Source organism: Delphinapterus leucas, chromosome X (assembly GCF_059928025.1).
Source record: "Delphinapterus leucas isolate spDelLeu-1000000601 "Yukka" chromosome X, BTC_Dleu_Yukka2, whole genome shotgun sequence".
NCBI classification, from domain to species: Eukaryota; Metazoa; Chordata; class Mammalia; order Artiodactyla; family Monodontidae; genus Delphinapterus; species Delphinapterus leucas.
The window spans coordinates 119,100,925-119,120,935 of record NC_143150.1 but is presented as its reverse complement, the minus strand read 5'-3'; the positions used below and the strand labels follow the sequence as shown (position 1 = coordinate 119,120,935).

Sequence of the window (20,011 nt, the reverse complement as noted above, 5' to 3'; positions counted from 1 at the left end):
CATGGGATTGTGCAGAAAAGCCAGACACGTTCTCACCCAGGTCCAGGCACACTCTGCATGCCCTTGGGCAAGTTCCTTCTCTTTTCTGTAACACGAATGAGCTGGAATGGATTTAACAGACCATTGTAATACTGTGCAGCAGTCTGATTCCCTTAATGTTTGTTTGGTGTCAGTGTAGGTCCCCCCTCCTGTTTGGAGCATTGCCTTCTGTTTAAGATGAGAGCAAGGGGCCTTTTTCGGGACAGCAGTCTGTGGTTTTCATGGCTGATGTGTTTTTCTTTCTTCAGTTCTTAGGTTTCCTTCTTACTCCTTTCAACTTGGTTTGGTTGAACTCCATGTCCCAGACAGCAAAATGCCAACCTGAGTTAGCCATGTAGATGAGAGGATGTAAAGTGGAAGATTTTGGTGGTAGGGGATTAATAGGGATTGGGTGTGATGCTAGGCTGGGCCGGGGTCACTCATTCCCCATGTTGCCATGCGCATGGGCTGATGGCAGCCTCGCTCTCTCCTAGCTTCCTCTGTGGCCTTGTATTCAAGTCCTTCCTGCCTGATTGGAAGAGGGGTGGCCTCTGGGAACGGGGGAAGGCTTTTAGGGACTCTGGGTCAGCAGTGTTGCAGCTCATGGGCTTGGCATTTCAGAGGTGCTTATGTGGAATTCAGTCCCAGCCATTGGAATGAACAGTCTTAATATTTTCGCAGTTTTGATTTTTTCGTTCAGGTGTTGGATGTTTTTCCCCTTGAAATTTCAGATACTGAGCACATCCTATGTTGGTGGGTGGTTGACAGTGGTGTGTAAAGAAATGGTAAATATTCTTTCCTGCTTCTCTGTCGTGGTGTGTTGATAGGTCATTTTGTGGTTTACTGTTCACAAGTGATCCTAACCACGTAGGTCACGTAGTCGTTTGTGATTTTGCTGGCGTGGGTTTAGAATTGACCCTCCTGCTCCCACTGTCCTCTCCTGGTTTGTCTCCTGCTTCTGTGACTGCCTCTTCCTAAGCTTTTTATTTCAATTTCCCCCCTTCACCTGCCCCTTGTGTGTTGGGGATCCCTGGGTCTAGTTCTCACTCTGTTACTATTTAGCTACATGGAGCCAGATGGCCACATCTCACCACCTGCCAGATGTCTTCACTTGAATGTCCCACTGTCACTTTTTTTTGTTTTTTAAATATTTATTTATTTATTTATTTGGCTGCCCCAGGTCTTAGTTGCAGCACGTGGGATCTTTGTTGCCGCGTGCGGAATCTTCGTTGTGGCATGTGGGATCCTTTTTTTTTTTTTTTTTAAGTGATAGTTGCGGCATGCGAACTCTTCGTTGCGGCATGCATGTGGGATCTAGTTCTCCGACCAGGGATTGAAATGGGCCCCCTGAATTGGGAGCACGGAGTCTCAGCCACTGGACCACCAGGGAAGTCCCCCCACTGTCACTTTAAACGTGTCTTTTCCCACAAAAGCAGTTCTCACCCTCCTGCCCCTGGCTCCACGCCCCTGGCACGTGGGCCAGTACACGGCTGGCTGTTTCTGATGCCCCTCTCATCCCGTCTGCCCATCGGCTACTGAGTACTAGCCATATCACTTTCTAAATACCTCTCTCCATTGTCCGTTTCTCTGCACTTCCTCAGTTCATGCTGCCCTCTGTCACCTAATCTAATCTGTCAGCCTCTGACTCTTTCTTCCTGCTTCCACCACTGGCCTCTTCAAATCCGTTATCCTCGTCTTGGACAAAAATCCTCCTAAAAAACACGAATGTGATCCTCCTGCCCCCTTGATTGAAGCCTGTCCCTCTCTGCCCACTGCTCCCAGCAGATCACCCGCGGCTCTCGGGGCGCTGGTGTCGGGCCCCTGCGCACCCCCGTAGCCACAGCAGGCCCCGCACAGCTGCCCAGTGTTTCCCACACAGTCAGTGTTCTCTGCATGGGAGCCTTACTCTTCAGCCTCGGTCTTGCCTTCTGGGTTTTCTCCTTTGTCTCAATTCATCTATGCTTTTTCTCCATTGATAACACGAAGTGTGAGAACTTTCTAATATTTCTTGTACGTGTGAGGTTAACGTATTTTCATTCTTAAAAAGCAGTTCATTGCTCGTCCGCTCATTTATCCGTGAGGATCAGCTGGAGGGATGGGCGTCTGATCTTTCTTGGTTTTCCTTCCCAAAGGCAGCCAGTGTGGTCTGTTTGTTTTGTATTATCCCGGGAATGTTTTATGCGTATATGAGCAAATACAGGTATCCTTATATATCTAATATATGCAGTATACCTTTACCTGGCTTTAGGGAGACTGGTTTGGGAAATGCAGTTTCCTTCCAGCCAGATCCCACTAAAAAATATCTTTTATTTTAAACCAAACACACTTACTTTTTTTTTTCACACTTACTTTTTAAACCCAAAACATACATGCTGTGATTTTTTTTTTTTTCTCTTTATGGAAGGATGAACTTAACAGTCTTTTGGGGGCAAATTCTCAATACTTGGTGCTCTTCTTATTTCAAAGACAAAATAACGACAAACAGAATTTAGAGAACTTTATCATCGTGCCATTCTAATTGGGGGTTTGGCTATGTTTTCGGTGAAAGTTTTCTGATGAACAGGTATAGGAGGAGATGTTAGACATTGGTAGCCAGCCACCATATAAATCTAAAAGTCTGCAACTTGAAAAACATGTATTTAACTTAGTTGTCTCCTTTTTCCCCTCATTCTCACTCAATCTCAATTTCTTGCCGTGCCCCCCTACCCTAGCCCATAGGTACTTATGGCCAGAGATGGGTACTGTCTGCTCCTTTGGTCCTTTTGGTGTGGATCTAAATAACAAAGACCGTGTCATGGGTGGTGAAAGAAATGAATACCCCCACGCTCTGTTGGAGTGGCGTTGGCATAAATCCGGAGAGAATTGATAGTCACCACAAGTGAATTGTTCATTCTAAGAGTTTTGATGGGAACAGGGAGAAACAGTCTTTCTGGGAGGCTGACACTGCACTGAGAGAACTTTCTGTGGTGGGAAAGCTATTTTATAGGTAGACTGGACCAGCATGCCAGGAGGACAAGGAGACTAGAAACTAGAGATTATTGTGGCGAAGGATTGGGGTGGGATGAAGTGAGGTGGCTGAGAGTTGAGTCATAAGGGAGCTGGTCCTCCGAGTTTGGAGCAGAAAGAAGCAGGAAGCAAGTAGGGCACACCAGGTCCTGTCCCAGCCTCTGTGGTTCCCTTCCCTGATGCTCAGCACGGGGGGATGATCCAGGAGGTAGCCAGCCTGTGGCGGCTCTTTCAGGGTCTGGGATGTCCCTAGCAAGGCATCATTTGGTCTGTGTGTGGGTTGGGTTTTTTTTTTCAGTAGGGCCTCAGGCCTTTCCCCCTTACTTAGGAATCTTTCCCCTCGCCCCTTTTCTGCGAGCTCTGACTTTGCCCCCTGTGAAGCTCCCCGCGTCTCCTCCAGCACCGGGCCACTTCCACTAGTCCTCAGGTTGCAGGCCGACCACGTGCCGTTCTCCCGAGTGGCTGGAGCCCAAACACCGCCTAGTGATGATCTCCCTCCTCACTAGGCGGCAGCCAAAGCGCCCGAAGATTTTGGTTGCTTGTTTCAGATTCTGCAGTAAACACCATGCTGTTATTTTATTGGATCATGGGCTGTGAGCTTTCAGATACTCTTGTTCTTCAGAGCAATTAAAAATTTTTTGAAAATGTAAAAAATTCAAAAGATACAAAAGGGTACAGAGAGAAAAGTATCCTTTCCACTCTTTCTCCCAGCCATCCAGTTCCCCATCCCAAGGCACTTGACATGACCCATTTCTTTTGTATCATTAGAGGATTATTTTATGCATATGCAAGTGAATATAGGTATTCTTATATGTAATTATATATAATATATGCAAAATATATAGTTCCACTTTTTTACATGTGTGGTAGCGTACTATACATCTGTTGTGCACTTTGCATTTTTTTACTTATCAATAAGCTTTAATAACAGCCTGTAAGAGTACAGAGTATGTCCTCATCTTTTTGGTTTTATCGAATGCATAGTATTTCCTTGTGTACATCTGCCAGAAATCATGTAACCAGTCCCCTCTGATCAATAGCTAGAACTTGCAATCACAGTGTTTGTATATATGTAGGAATAGTTCCTAGAAATGGAATAATTGGGTGAAATGGCTACACATTTTAAATTTTTGGTAGAGATTTTCAAATTGGAGGCGGTGGCCATTTACACACTTACTAACAAATGTGTGAAAGTGTGTATTTTCTCATACCCATGCAAACGCAGTGTGCTAAGAAACTTAGGGATCTTGGCCAATCTGATAGGTGAAAAATGAAATCTTGGTGTAGTTTTAATTAGCACTTCTTTTGTGTGGTGGAGAGGAGGTCCTGGGCCCCTGATGCCCTTAGAGGAGGTTAGGGACCCCACTTCTCTTTGGTTCTGGAGTGCCCCAGGCCCACTGGCACTGATTTCTTGTTTCTACCTTTATGGCAGTAAAGTTGAATTAGCTTATGGCTAGAGGTTAGGGCTGGGAAAATTTTCTGTTTTAGGGATGGTAAAAGTCACCACAGTGTGTGTTTGTGTGTGTGTGTACCTCTCAGCATTGCTCAGACAACTAAATTCTCTTTCTCTGACTGAAATGGAAGGGTGAGGGGAAAGGGGGGAGGAGGAGGAGGGAGGGAGGGACAGCAGGGAGGGAGGGAGAGGGTATATGTGTGTTTGCCTTTGTGTGTAACAGGAAGAACTGGTTTGATAAAATTTATCAGAATGCACGTGACTTGCTCCTGGTTTGACATCTTGTTTTACCAGATTCACTCCCTATTTGATTTGAAACCCTAGATGGAGTTTGGTCATCTCCTAAGGGGTGAACGGTTGATGTGTTCTACTTCCCCAAATCTACCTAGAACACACAGATATCCCAGTGGTCACTGTTATTACCACAAAGAGGTCCTATTTTTCATAGCATCCAGCCTCTTTTTCCTGCTTATTTCCTTCATCTACTTATAATTCTTTTTCAGATTTTCTATCCCTTATTTTTGAAACGTTTTATTGAATGATACTGAAATTTACTTTTCTCAGCCTAAATCTTTTGTAGCTGTCGCTTATGGTATTCCCCAGGTGCTCCCCATGTACCCACACTTCTTAACGATTAAAGTGATGGCAGTCACCTGGTTTCTTCACTGGGAGACACTTCTACATGAAAGGCAAAAATGTTCTGTGTTATGAGATGAGAATAGTGAAGAGATACTGGATCGTTGAAAGAAATGTGACTCTAGGATATAAGAGGAGGGTGCCTGTGATAGAGATTGAAGGATGTTTATGGGACAAAGATATTGATTCAGTAAATATCATGACTGATTGGGGTGCCGCCTTAAGGCCTTTCAGAATCCATGCTTAGAGGCGGTGGGGAACGTAAGAATGGTAGGCTGGTACACATTAGGATTCTAGCATCCATGGGGTTAGACAGGTTGGTTAGATGAAAGCAAATAAGCACATTTTATTTGTGGGGTCAGTGTTGCTTTTCCACCCCAGCTGTGAGCATTTCATTAAAGGCTTATGGTGTCCAGAACTTTCTTGCTAGTAGCTAGGGCCCGCACTGATTTGGTAGACAAGGTGCCTCTGAATTAGCCTCTTGGATATAACTGAAAACACCTAGTTGAACTCCTGGTGTCAGTACTTTGTAAAGCTGGAAGGGAGTGTGGTGTTTGTTTCCTAGGACCCTTTGGTCTCAGTAGATAGTGTGGTGTGAACAGGAAAGGCTCCCTTACAGGGGCACCATTTTACCCCTAAGCACATCAGTATCCCCCGATCTCAGGGCAGCAGGCGATGTCATGCTCCCCATCATCTGTCCCAGCAAGAGGCACTGCCGACAGAGTGCTTCTTCGGGCCCTGTGCTGTGCCGGCCTCTTCACTAGTCTGTGCCCTTTCGTCCTCCCAGCAGTCTTGATTGCAGGGTGGACTGCCTGCCAGGTTGTGTCCTCGACTCATCCATTGGGAAGTACTTACTAAGTGGCCTCTGTGGGTCAGCCGCCATGCCAGCATGCCCTGAGGATGACAAACATGGTCCCTGCTGTCGAGGAGCAGTCGAGCGGGGGAGATGGATGGGAATCGCATGATCCTGCCTCTGCATGTATAATGGAAAACTGACAATTGCCCTGAAGGCAAGAGAGCAGTTGGATAGCATATAACAGAGAAATCGGCCCTGGGGCTGGAAAGTGAAGGGAGGCTTCCCTGAAGAAGTGATGCTGGGCTAAGCTGTGAAGGAGGACTTGGAGGGATGGTGCTGGGAGGTGAGGAGAGGGGTGTCTCACACCCCAGGAAAAGTCTGGACAAAGGGCATGCTTCACTGTTGACACCAGAATCTACTCTGACTAGCTGAAGCAAATAGGGATTCATAATAAGGGGTGTGGAGAGCCTGCCAACTCTTTGGAAGGACTGAAAATTCAGACTGTGTTCTGAGATTGCAGGAACAATTCCTAAACCCCACAGCAGAACTGGTAGCTAAGGAAGCCTCGCCTCTGCCGCGAGCAGAGCTGTGGAATGGGGCAACTGCTGCCCTAGCTTTCACCCCGGTGCCCCACCTGCATGACCAAGGCTGGCAGAGTGAACCATGTGTTCCCTGCCTCTTTCACCGTGCGACTCGGTTCTTCATGTCTTCCGTGGGCGTGTTTAGTGGAACCTGACTCCAGTGTGGCATTCTAACAGCAGAGGTGTTCAGAAGGTGTAGTTTTTATGTAGCCATTGTCTGCAGTGCAGGGCGTTATGCTAAGAGGGGGTGGAGCCCGTGTCTAGTGGGCCCTTGTGCCCCGTGTAGCATGGAGTACTGGAAGAGGGCTGGTGTGGCTGGAGCCTGGAGTCGTGGGGAGGTGAGGCCGGAGAGGTAGGTGGGGAACTGTTGGCTCAGAAGTGAAGTAAGTGACCCAGGTCTCATGGTGAGTAAGTGACCATACCAGATTTGAACCCAAACCTGTCTGCCTCCAGAACCTGCACTTTTTTTTTTTTTTTTTGGCGGTACGCGGGCCTCTCACTGTTGTGGCCTCTCCCGTCGCGGAGCACAGGCTCTGGACGCACAGGCTCAGCGACCGCGGCTCACGGGCCCAGCCGCTCTGCGGCATGTGGGATCCTCCCGGACCGGGGCACGAACCCGCGTCCCCTGCATCGGCAGGCGGACTCTCAACCACTGAACCACCAGAACCTGCACTCTTGTTGCACCTCCAGTCTGTAGCCTCACTCTCTAAAGCATTCCGTGGATTCAGCCTGAGTTCTTGGTGCATCTGTTTCCCATCTGACCTCAGGCTGCCTTGAGTGTTAAGGGGACGACAGTAGGGAAGAGGCAGGCAGCCTTGACCTCATCAGCAAGGATGGTGCTGGCACGTTAGTGTAATAGCACCGGAAGCCCGCAGCCTCATCCAAGGCTCTTCTTACTGCTGATTTCTTGCTTTCTCCTGCTCTTCCCCTCTAAGCGGAGAGCAAAATCCTGAGAATCGTAAAGGAAAAATGCCCTTCTGAGCAGGAGATCTTGGCTCCCGGTGGAAGAATTGGAGACAGTGATTACTCATAAGCATTTCTTTTGTTAATCAAAATAGTGTTAGTGCCACATACTAAAATAACAGCGCAGTGATTTAATATCTGTATTGTATGGCTCTCTACAGGGTTCTTTCCTGATGCGAAAACATGCCAGATGCTTATAAGCAAAAGTTATGTGAGAAATAAGATGGTGCTCTGTCTGTATGATTTAATAGTTCACTGGCCCAAATCTACAACTAAACTAGGTAATGGAGGGGGAAGTGGAAGTATAGGATATTTGTATCCTCAACTCAGATCCTCAATCTGCAGAATTGCGGCAGTATTTTAGGCATTACAGTGAGGTTAGTTCTTAAAAGGAAATGGTGCATGGCTAAAGGATGGATGGATGGTTAAGAGGGGGGAACCACAGAGCTCGCTGAGTGAGTATACACTCTGGACTCCGTTCATGTTCTGACTCTACCATTTACTAGGTGTGTGGTCTTGGTAAGTCGCTTCCCTTTCCTAATCCTCAGCTTCCTGTTCTGCAAAATGGGACTAATGGGACCTACTTTGCAGGGTTGTTGTGAAGATGAAAGTAGATCCTGTGTATTAGGTGCTTACAGTGTCTGGCACGTAATGAATACATGTTATCTGACATTCTCTGATGTCTGTGGTGATCATCTAAAAAATTTAGTTTATCATAATAAGCAGCAACTGTGCATTGCTCATTAGCCTCAGAGATTCCTATAGTCTGGGCTTCAGCCTTCTAAGCTGTTGAGATTAGATCCCTAAGTAAGTTTGGCAGTATGTGATTAAAGGCATCTTTGTGAATTTATTTCCACGAAGAAACTGATAAAGTTGAATTGCTTTATTAGGATTTAATTGTAACTAACTTTGCTACAGGTAAAAACAGAAGTTATTTATTGCAACTTCCAGCGAATCTATAGTATTTTAAAATAAAAAGAAAAAAAAAGTTTTCTTCCCCCTCTGATTTCATGGGTAAGGGAGAGGGCCCAGCCTTTACACTCTTGGGTGACAGTTGTTTGGTAAGTGCATCTAAACTTCAGCTCCAGTCATTATAGGAGGACTCAGGTTAACCATTCTGTCTATGAGTCAGAATTGACAGCTTGTCCCATCATTTGTTTATTTTATTTGTTCACTTATTCGCCAAACGTCTTTTGAGTGTTTCCCATGTGATAGGCACTTTTCTAGGCTCTGAGGTATAGCTGTTATCAGAATAGACAAAATTTCCTGTCTGCACGGGCCTTAACATTAGAATGAGAGTGAGGTGGGAAACAGTATAAATGAGGCTATAGAGTATGATACGGAACAGTCGAATGTGAAAAACAAAATCGCAGAGCTCCACCTCCTTCTTTAGCTCCTTTCTTCATTCCCCATTTCCCAGTTTTTCCCAGTTTTACCACAACCGTCTTTTCTCTTTACTCTGTACTTCCTCCCTGAGAATCTCCTATCAAACTCATATTAACCAAGCATAGAAAGACGGCTGTAAAGATGCATCCACATGCTGTCCCTGAAGACAGTCTTCGTGAACAATCAAATTAGAAAGCTTTTTGGGCTCAGAGCGGTCTCAGGTCATTAGGTGGTCAGATTACAAAAGGAAGATGGCTTCATGCTTCGTCTTCAATGCAGGAGTGGCTGTGCTGTTGGCGCTAAGCAGGTGTGCCTTTCCTTTGGGCCTCGCTTGAAGGGTAGGTTGGTTGGAGTAACAGCCGCTCTAACAAATAAGCCCCGCATTTTAATGACTTCCCACAGCAGGTCTGCTTCTCACTCATCTCACAGATTGGCAGGCAGCTTTCCCCCACATGGTGATTCAGCTGACAGGCTGCTTCTGTCCTGTGGCTGTGCCGCCCCTTCTCAGTGGGCTGATGGGGACAAGCGTAGAGGAGGACCACGGGGTGCTAGGCCTGCCTGGCAGTGGTGCAGGTCACTTGTGCTCCCACTGCATTGGCTAAAACTCAGTTGCATGGCTGTGGCTAATTGCAGGAAGGGCTGCTAGGCCTGCCTGGCAGTGGTGCAGGTCACTTGTGCTCCCACTGCATTGGCTAAAACTCAGTTGCATGGCTGTGGCTAATTGCAGGAAGGGCTGGAAAATGTCATTACTGGCTGGGCAGCCACTCGGTGACACCTGTACACCAGGCATGTAGGGCGTGAGTGGTCAGAGGACAGCCACCATAACCGCACATAGAAGCACGGCTATCGTTTGCTTCCCTGACTCTTCTTTTTTCTCTGCCCCATGACGGATCAATCCTCGGATCTTTCTGTAGGCAGCTTAATTGTCACTTGGGCTATGCTCTAGTCTTACCAGCCTGTGAGCCAGTCTTCCCCTTTAGGGTGGTTGAGTCTTCTCATATCTTTGCTCATGAGATCATGCTTTGATCAATGGTCGCAGTATGGTGTTCTTATTTCCAAAAGGTCGTTGGCAGGGGAGGTGTCCTCACAGAGTCACTGTGGGCTTGCTAGGAGGTTTTCCTCCCCCAGACAGTTTATTTGCTAAGGCACCAAAAGGATGTTGTTCTAACAAAGATCATCGCACCCTTAGGTGAAGTGGCTGGACTCTAAGGCAGCATTGACAGGAGGCCTCCAGGGTGGGGTAATATTCTAAAGAGAAATGTTCTGTGGTTGAAACAATACACACCCCCTTCTTAAGTTCTCCCTGACAGTAGTGCTTCCTTGCAATTCATACTTTTCATCTATGTTTGATTTTAAGATACTTCAGGGGTAAATGTCACCTTTTGGGATTTTATTAATAGTATTACTTTTTTTTGCGGTACGTGGGCCTCTCACTGTTGTGGGCTCTCCCGCTGCGGAGCACAGGCTCCGGACACGCAGGCCCAGCAGCCGTGGCTCACGGGCCCAGCCGCTCCGCGGCATGTGGGATCTTCCCAGACCGGGGCACGAACCCGTGTCCCATGCATCAGCAGGTGGACTCTCAACCACTGCGCGACCAGGGAAGCCCAATAGTATTACTTTTTAATGAGTCTTTTGAAGTCTCTTTCATTATAAACAGCCTGTATTCCCCAGAGATAACGAGTTGCAGTGCCAGATATTTGCATTTCACTTGAAACAAAACCAAGGGTTTGAATGTTTTAAATATAAGCAAATCTAATTCTCCTGTGTCTAGAGAAACTGTATAATGAACCATATGTATGAGGCTTAAGCACACAGATGTGGAAGATTCTCTGTCTCTCTTGTTCTCTCTCTCTCCCTCCTTTTATATTTTCTTAAAAACGCTGGTAGAGCTCAAAATTGGCACCAAGTAGCAAAAATCTCCACCCAGCCAAGCAAATCACTACAGCTGGAGTGGAACTGGGGCTCCTGTTGGGTGCACACGGAGGTGGGTCTCTTCCTGGTTCCGGCTTCTCCTCGGAAGTCCAAGGCTCCATCGTTCCCCCGCCCCCATGGCTCAGTGCCTCCAGTCTTTGCAATTAGACATTCTCTCTTAGGTGACTGATTTCAGGTCTTTGTTACGGTTGCCTTATGGGTTTATTTGGAGGAGATGGCCCCCTAGCTGCTGCCAGAGTGGTCTCAAGCTGCCATCCCGCTGCTGGAATGGGCCTTCATCTGGTGGGGGCCCTGTGGCTTTTTTTCTTACTCCCCTCATAGCCCTCCCTACCTCTGGGCCACCTTGACCTCTGGCCGGGGTTGCCGATATGGCCTTAATTGGTCTTCTGACCTTTAGCCTTCCCTTCCATTCTCCTCACTGAAGTGATCTTTCTGCAACTCAAATCTGATTATTTCATTGGCCTGTGTCATACTTATCTGTGGCTCCCGATTGTCTTCTAGATACAGTTTAAAGCCCTTAACCTGGTGCACCTGAACCTTCATGGTCTGGACCAGGGGTTCCCAACCCTTGAACTGTGGACCGGTAGCGGTCCGAGGCCTGTTAGGAACCGGGCCGCGCAGCAGGAGGTAAGTGGCGGGCGAGGGAGCAAAGATTCATCTGCCGCTCCCCACCGCGCCCCATCGCTCGCATTACCGCCTGAACCATCCTCTCCCCGCCCCACGCCCTCGGTCCGTGGAAAAATTGTCTTCCACGAAACTGGTCCCTGTGCCAAAAAGGTTGAGGACCGCTGGTCTGGACCGTCTTGAGGCAACTCCACTCGCATCTCCTCTGCACTGTCAGCCCACTCTATCTGTATGTAGCTCAACCAAGCTACTTTCAGGAGATGGCTATTTTCTGGCATTTTAAGGTGTCTTTGCAAATGCTGTTCCTTTTCCTTGCCTTGCCCTGCATGTTTTGTAGCACTGCTTCTCAGACTTGAGTGTGCTTTGTATCATCTAGAGTGCTTGTTAAATCGCAGATGCCTGAGCCTCACTCCCAGAATTGATGATTCACTAGGTGTGGGGTAGGGCCTGGGCTTCTGTATTTCTGACGAGTCCCCAGGTGATACGGATGCGGGCGGTCGGTGGAACGACTCCCAGCCGCGGAGCTCCAGAGTTCCCTGTCTCACCACAGCTCACACCTCACTGTTTTGCGATTGCCCGTCTTTCTCCCTCACTGGACTCTAGGCTTCCTGGGAAAAAGAATGTGTTTGACCATCAGAGAGTATCCCTAGTGACTAGTGTCTGGGATGTTGGTGATGTTGAATAAGTGTCTGTGAATGAATGAATGAATGAATGAGCAGGTCAGTGTTTCTGCAGCAAAGTTCACATCATTTGGCTTCTTGTAGTATAGATTAGCTTTCTTTTGGAATATTTCGGCTTCAGGGAACGTGGAATGTGATCCGCCCCTTCCACCTGTCTCTGAAATCACTCACTTAATGAATAAGGAACTTGAAACCTCTCCATAGAGATCAGACCATGGGACCGACAGGGACGTCTGTTGATAGATCTCAAACTTTAAAATATGAAATGGGGACTTCCCTGGTGGTGCAGTCGATAAGACTCTGCGCTCCCAGTGCAGGGGGCCTGGGTTCCATCCCACTGGATCCCACATGCATGCCGCAACTAAGGAGCCTGCCTGCCGCAACTAAGACCTGGTGCAACCAAATAAATATTAAAAAAAAATCAAGTTATTCTTTAAAAAAATAAAATAAAATATGAAATGGACTCATGGGCTTTCTTTCATTACACGCAGCATAGAGTAGTGTTTTTGCATCTCTCTCAGCATAAGACATACCCCTGAAGTTGTTAGAGCCCGTCAATAAGTGGCCCCCACCCGACTTTTGTAGTGTCTGTGCTGAGCCTGCTAGGGCCTATGTGCAGAATGGGCTAAGATGATATGGTTCTCGCCCTCCAGATCGAAACCTGAATGAAGATATGTAACAAACAGCACTTTAAATGTTGAAACTGTGTGATACTTAGCATACTTATAGTAAGGATTCATATTTTCTAAGATGCTCAAATCACTTGATTTATCAAAACATGCAGTGAGAAGCAAGGGGAAAGAGATGGGGGTAGGTTAAGATGTTTTGGGCAGGCTGGTAGAAGGGCCACACCAGGTACGGGTTGCCTGGTGTTCACATGCCCTCTCTCATTGTTGGAAGGCACTTTTAAATTTTATTTTATTTATTTCTGACTGCGTTGGGTCTTTGTCGTTGCGCACGGGCTTTCTCTAGTTGCGGTGAGTGGGGGCTAGTCTTTGTTGTGGTGTGCAGGCTTCTCACTGCAGTGGCTTCTCGTGTTGCGGAGCACGGACTCTAGGTGTGCGGGCTTCAGTAGTTGTGGCACGTGGGCTCAGTAGTTGTGGCTCGCAGGCTCTAGAGCGCAGGCTCAGTAGTTGTGGCATACGGGCTTAGTTGCTCCACGGCATATGGGATCTTCCCGGACCAGGGCTTGAACCCGCGTCCCCTGCATTGGCAGGCGGATTCTTAACTACTGCGCTACCAGGGAAGCCCTGGCACTTTTGGTTTTAAGGAGCAGGAATTCTCCTTGTCAGCTCTTAAGTTTTCTTGAGAAGGAGGAAGGGGTTGGGGTTCTCATGGGAATCCAAGAAATGAGAGACGAGGATTGGCCCAGTGGTCCCCAGGAATGGGAGTTCTTGGTTATTCACATTTGTTCCGCCATGAACAGACTAGTTGAAGTAGACTTCACTGTCCATTTGCCTTTTGGCTGCCAGCAGCCACCCTCACCCTGGACTCTTTGTAGTACTTGCGCTCCTCACAGATTCTGCTTGTGCTCACTTCTTGCTCCCTTGTGACTTTAAGTCCCAGTTGGCCTTTGCTTGGCACCCCCGCCCTGCTATGCATCTGCTCAGGGTCTCCTTTCTCTGCTTGTTGATCTTTCTACTTTTTATCCACATCCACAAGAATGAGCATCTGGCGCAGCTTGTTCTCGCTAGAGAAAAGCTTTCTGTGCCAGAGCATCCCAGAGGCCAGCAACTGTGAGCCCACCCACACTTACTTGGACTCAGCTGGGGGAGACCGGGCATGAGGTGGGCCATGCTGTGCACGTGTGGTTCCAGACCCATCTTCGTAGCCAAGCTGAGCTGGGGGTTGGGGGCAGGTAGCGCCTCTGCGGTGGCTGTGGACCTGGCAGGTACGTCAGAGAGTCCTTTGGGGCCATGGGACTTGAGGATGGGTAGGATTTTTTTAAAAATTAATTAATTAATTAATTTTATTTTTGGCTGTGTTGGGTCTTCGTTTCTGTGCGAGGGCTTTCTCTAGTTGTGGCAAGCAGGGGCCACTCTTCATCGCTGTGCACGGGCCTCTCACTGTCGTGGCCTCTCTTGTTGAGGAGCACAGGCTCCAGACGCTCAGGCTCAGTAGTTGTGGCTTACGGGCCTAGTTGCTCCGCAGCATGTGGGATCCTCCCAGACCAGGGCTCGAACCCGTGTCCCCTGGATTAGCAGGCAGATTCTCAACCACTGCACTACCAGGGAAACTCAGATGGGTAGGATTTGAGTGGGCTGGGATCAGAGGAAGGGTGGTCTGGGGAGAAGACGCAAACCTGACCCATGAGGAGAGAGCATGTGGGCTATCAGAAGCCTGATATGAGTGACCAAGGAGGAGGCTGGATTATAAGGGCCCTAAAAGCCAGGTGGAGGAGGGGGATTTGTTTTATTGGGCAATAGGTCATCCTGAAAGCTTTTAAGCAGAGGAATCGGTCACTTTCTCCTGTCCATTTCCGATTCCTGCTGTCAGATTAGACTTGAGACCTGCTAAGAGACCACTGATGCCACTCAGGGGTCAAGTAATATGGGAGAGGAAATAGGGTGAGCAGATGGTTATGGGATGACACTACCAGCAACGACTGGGTATGGCAGTTTCGGTTCCAGGTGGGAAGGAGAGTGCATTTTAGGGGAGTAGAAGCTTCCATGTCAGCGCCAGGGAATGCGCAGCCAATACCTAGCATGGAGATTTTGGCAACAGATTAAAAAAAAGTGGGCACGTATTTGCTGACTGCAGAGGTTCAGTGAAGGATATGGGCATGTCCCTTAAGCTCTCTGAGCCTTGGTTTCCTCATCTGGGAAAAGGATACTACTACCTGCTGTGTCTACCTCTCAAATGTTTGAGGTGCTCAGGTGAGATAGGGGTGTATGAAATGCTTTGTAAATTTCAAAACACTCTATGAATTTAAGGCATTAACTACTGGATAGTGACTTTCAGGGCATTTAAAAACGGTTTGATTTAGATTTAGTGGAAACTCATCTAGTATGCAAACTTCAAAGATGGCATCTCAAGGTCATATCACAGCTCAAACTTTTTACAGAGTTGTTTCTTCTCTGAATGGCATCAGAGGAGAGCCAAGTGTTCCAGGGAAGAGTTACTTCCAGAATGTGGTGTGTGTTTGTTGGGGAGGTTGAGGCAGGGGGCAGAGACGGTCTGCTGTCTTTTCTGGGGATAGTGAGTAGAATACCCTCCTAATGATTAATTCCTTGGTAGTGTGTTCATTCAGAAGCAGGCACCTTGATGGGTATTAGTAGTAATACCTCTCCCCTTCTTTCCTAGTCTCCTTTTGTCTTAAAGGCTCACCCTCCTTGTGTTTACCTTTTAGTTCCATGAAGGTGGCCCTTGGCAAGTAGCACCTTAGCCTTAGGGTAGATGGGAGGGATGCAACAAAGCCCTGTGCTGCTCCTTCCAGAATCACCATTTTTGCTTCTTTCCCCATTGCTTAGCAGAGCTCTTTTCTCCTGCCCTACTACTTTGGTTCTCTGTATCCTTAAAATCTCAAATTTGACTTGCATGCCCCCTAGTGGCAGGTCGGATGCACCCCTTGTTACCCTGTTTGTTGTGGTACCATGACAGCCCATCTTTGCACTCAGCTCTATTACTAAGTAGAACCCCCAGTTCACAAATGTGGAAGGAGAGGTTTGGTGATCCTGACTTGCCACTCAGGTGGGACCTGGGGACGTGGGACTTGATTCGGAGCTTTTGATTCCCAGATTTATACAACGGGAATACCTCAGAAAGAAAGATGGTGTGGTTATAGCTGTTCTAGATTTTAAAAAAATGGTTTAAAAAGAATCTAGATTATCTTACTATCTACTCAACTAATTTGAAAGGATCAAAATGTGGTGAATATTTGAAGAAAAGAACGATTGTATTTTTTTCCCCTTCATCACATTGGAAAATCTTTTGTCACTCACCCAAGTGTTCAATATTTCATGCTCAGACCTGTTAACAACTTTAGGAAATACAAAAGAAAGGTATAAAGCATGATGTCTGACCTTCAGAAGTTTACATTCCCATTAAATTCTACTCACAAGGTGTTTAAATTCATTCCCTTGAGGAAAAAAGATTATAATGCTTGGGTGTAATATTTCTACTTCGTTTCACAAAAGACAGATTCTGTGAGCATCTGCTTATTGATTTCTTTTTAAAGTCCTTTTCAGTGGAGAGAGAACTGCAGGATAACAACAGTAGTTACCCAGATGAACCCTGGAGGATAACGGAAGAGCAGCGAGAGTATTATGTCAACCAGTTCCGGTCCCTTCAGCCTGATCCGAGTTCCTTCATTTCAGGTAACAAAGTCTGGCGGGTGAGAACACGGGTCCCAGCTCACTGTCTCACATAAATAACAGCGCCCATCTTGAGAAATAGTCCACACAAAATGAGTACAACAACCTTCTATGATTTTAGTTTGTTTTTCTCTGAGGTTGAATGTCTCATCAATTATAAACCATGCAGAAAAACACTTGGCAGTGATATTGGGAAAGTTATGTTTCCGTTTCAAAGGGGGGTTAAATGGGAATTCGGAGCATCCTGGTTCAGATCCTGTGCCTTATTAGCTGGAGCAGTTCCTGAAATTAGTGCCGCACCTTTAATTGCATACTCACTATGTTGGTGTTACAGCAAGGACATAGTGTAGCCTCCCAAAGAGTTGCTGTCACAGGTCTCCTTATGTTATATACACCTTAGAGTGCAAGTTCATGTTCGTTTTCTTTGGCTGCAGTCTTTCTCCTCTGGTTTTTCTGAGAGAAAATATGGGAGGAAAATTGGCCAGCATTTTTATGTCCACATGTTAGTTCTTCTGGGTTATCTTCAGAAATACATATTCCTATTGAATTCTCATGCAAAATTCAAGCTGAGAGGAACTGGTTTAATTCCCACGTGCCTGCATTTCACCCGGCTGAAGACTAAACAAACAGTGAAATAGTAGAGTCTGGAAGACAAATTCATAAAACTTCCTTTTTATACTTCAATTGTGAAGAATAACAATATGTCCTTGATAATTGTAAGCTGACATATCGCAGTGTGGACTAAGATTAATTTTCTCTCGTGAAATAAGGTGCGTAGTTGAAATGTACCTGTATAAACGCAGATATCATTTTCTGGTTGGTGGTAATGGCTTTATTTGAAGGCAGAATATTGTAGATACAAAAAATTAACGTTGACAACATGATTTTAAAAGAAAGCAGAACCCAGATTGCATTTATTGGCCACTTGCTAACTGTACCCACTGCTTAAGTGAGTCTTTTCACAGTGTATGCAGATATTTAGCCAAATACAAATAGGCAGCTGTTAGGAATGTTTTTATTTTCTTTTAACCTTTTCATTTGGCAGAATTTCAAATACAGACACAACTGAAGTGAAACTCCTATGTACCTATCAGTCAGCTCTCACAGTTTGGTTTTATTTATACCCTCTCTCAGCCTAGATGGTTTTGAAGCAATTACCAGACTATTTCATTTGACAATATTTCAGGATGTATCTGTAAAGATAAGGCCTCTTTTAAAAACATAACCACAACTCATTAGCACATTTAAGAAAACCCCACAAATTACTTAATATCAAGTCTTGTTCAGATTTCCCCAATTGTCTCACAAATGCCTTTTAAAAAAGTTTAGTTTGATCAAGGTCAGGAGAGGTTCATACATTGCAATTAGTTGATGTCCCTTTTTAGAAAGCATCTTTATTTAGATGTAATTTACATACTCTAAATTCACCCATTTAAAGTATACAATTCAATGATTTTAGTGTAGTATAGTCACAATCTAGATTTAGAGCACCTCCGCCCCAATAAACTACCTACTTAGTAGCATTTATTCCCCATTCCTGCTCTCCCCACCCCCCAGCCCTAGGTTACCATTAAACTACTTTCTCTCTCTATAGAGTTGCCTGTTCTGGGCTGTTCATATAAATGAAATTGCATAGTAAGTGTTTTTTGGTGTCTGACCTCTTTCACTTAGCATAATGTTTTTAAGGTTCATCCATGTTGCGGTATGTACCAGAGCTTCGTTCCTTTTTATGGATGAATATCATTCCATTGTATGGATAGACCCCATTTTATTTATCTGTTCATCAGTTGATTGACTTTTGGGTTGTTTTGGCTGTTAAGAATAATGCTGCTGTGAACGTTTGTGTACAAGTTTTTATGTAGATGTATGTTTTTATTTCTCTTGGATATATACCTAGGAGTGGAATTGCTGGATCATAGGATAACTCTGTATTTAACCATTTGAGGACTAGTCAGACTGTTTTCCAAAGTGGCCGCACCATTTTACATTGCCACCAGTAGTGTCTTACTCCACATCCTTGCCAACGCTTGTTTTTATCTCTTGATTGTAGCCGTCCTAGTGGATGTGAAGTGGTATCTCTCTGGATGAAGAATGACATTGAGCATCTTATCATGCTCTTACTGTCCATTTGTATATCTTCTTTGGAGAAATGCCTATTCAGATACTTTGCCATTTTTTTAAAAAAATCGTTGAGTGGAAAGAGTTCTCTGTGTATTCTAGACACAGGTTCCTTATCAGACATATGATTTGTAAATATTCTTTTCCCAATCTGTGGCTTGTCCTTTTATTTTCCTAATGGTATCTTGCGAAGCAAAAAAGTTTAATTTTGCTGTTCCGGTTATTTTTTCTTTTGTTGCGTGTGCTTTTGGTGTCATATCTAAGAAACCATTGCTTAATCCAAGGTCATATTAATTTTGTTTTTTTATTATTATTATTATTGGCCGTGCCGTGTGGCTTGTGGGATCTTAGTTCTCAGATCAGGGATTGAACCTGGGCCCTGGCAGTGACAGTGCAGAGTCCTAACCAGTGGACTGCCAGGGAATTCCCTATATTACAGTTTTATTTCTTATATTTAGTTCTTTCGTCCAATTTGAGCTAAGTTTTGCATATGATATGGGGTAGGGGTTCAAATTCATTCTTTTGCATGTGAATATCTAGTTGTCCCAGCACCATTTGTTGAAAAAACTATTCTTTCCCCCATTTAATTGTTTTAGGTTCCCTGTCAAAATTCAACTGACTGTAAGTGTGAGGGTTTATTTCTTTACCAATTCTGTTTCACTGATTTGTATGTCTAGCCTAATGCCAATACCACACTGTCTTGATTATTATAGTAAGTATTTGAAATTGGATAGTGAGAGTTCTCCAACTTTGTGCTTTTCAGTTTTATTTGTTTTGATTTCAAGTTTTAGGGATTGTGTTCTTAAAATTTAATTTTTTACTTATATAAAATATTAACACAGTCCTCAAGTTGAGTCTACAAAACAAGCTACATTCAAAGAAGTCTAGTTCCTGTCCCTATCTCCTCTACCTTGTTCCTTCCTTGTTCCTATAGGTAAACATCTTGTTTAATGGCTTATTTGTCTGTTTTTAAAAATAGAAGCAAATACATGTATGCGCATATCTCTCTATATGTGTGTGTGTGTGTTCTTATCTCCATATTTTCTTAGATAAGTGGTAGCATACTACTTACTCTTTCCTCCACCTTGCTTTTTCACTTAATATATTCTGGTGATTACTCTGTAGTCGTATGTAGAGATATTTCTTGTTTCTTCTTACAGATTGTGTGAATGTGCAGTCGTTTATTCAGCCAATTCTTTATTGGGAATACTTCTAGTCCTTTGCTATTACATATATTTCTCTTGTAAATAGCCTTCTGCATATGTCTTTTTATATTTTTGTTAGTGTATCCTTGGATAATTTGGAAGTGGGATTACCGGGTCAAATGTGATTTTGCAAAACACCCCTTCTTTGGGGTTGTGCCATTTTGTCACCCCACCAGCATTGTATGAGGTGCCTGTTTTCCCATAGTCTTGTTATCAAAACACGTTATTGAACTTTTGTATTTTTCCCATCTGATGATAGGCAAGAAATCATGTCTTTGTGTGGCTTTAACTTACAGATGT

At 45.3% G+C, this 20,011-nt stretch overlaps 1 protein-coding gene across 5 annotated transcripts in view; it reads left to right on the top strand.

Annotated features, from left to right (window-relative positions):
* The window catches only part of REPS2 (RALBP1 associated Eps domain containing 2), a 240,008-nt gene that overhangs the window by 93,897 nt on the left and 126,100 nt on the right, over positions 1–20,011 (top strand). For all 5 annotated transcript variants that reach the window (XM_022562671.3, XM_022562667.3, XM_022562669.3 and 2 more), the window contains one exon: positions 16,253–16,391. In XM_022562671.3, coding sequence (XP_022418379.1) covers positions 16,253–16,391 — 139 coding nt within the window. The remainder of the gene's footprint in view (positions 1–16,252; positions 16,392–20,011) is intronic.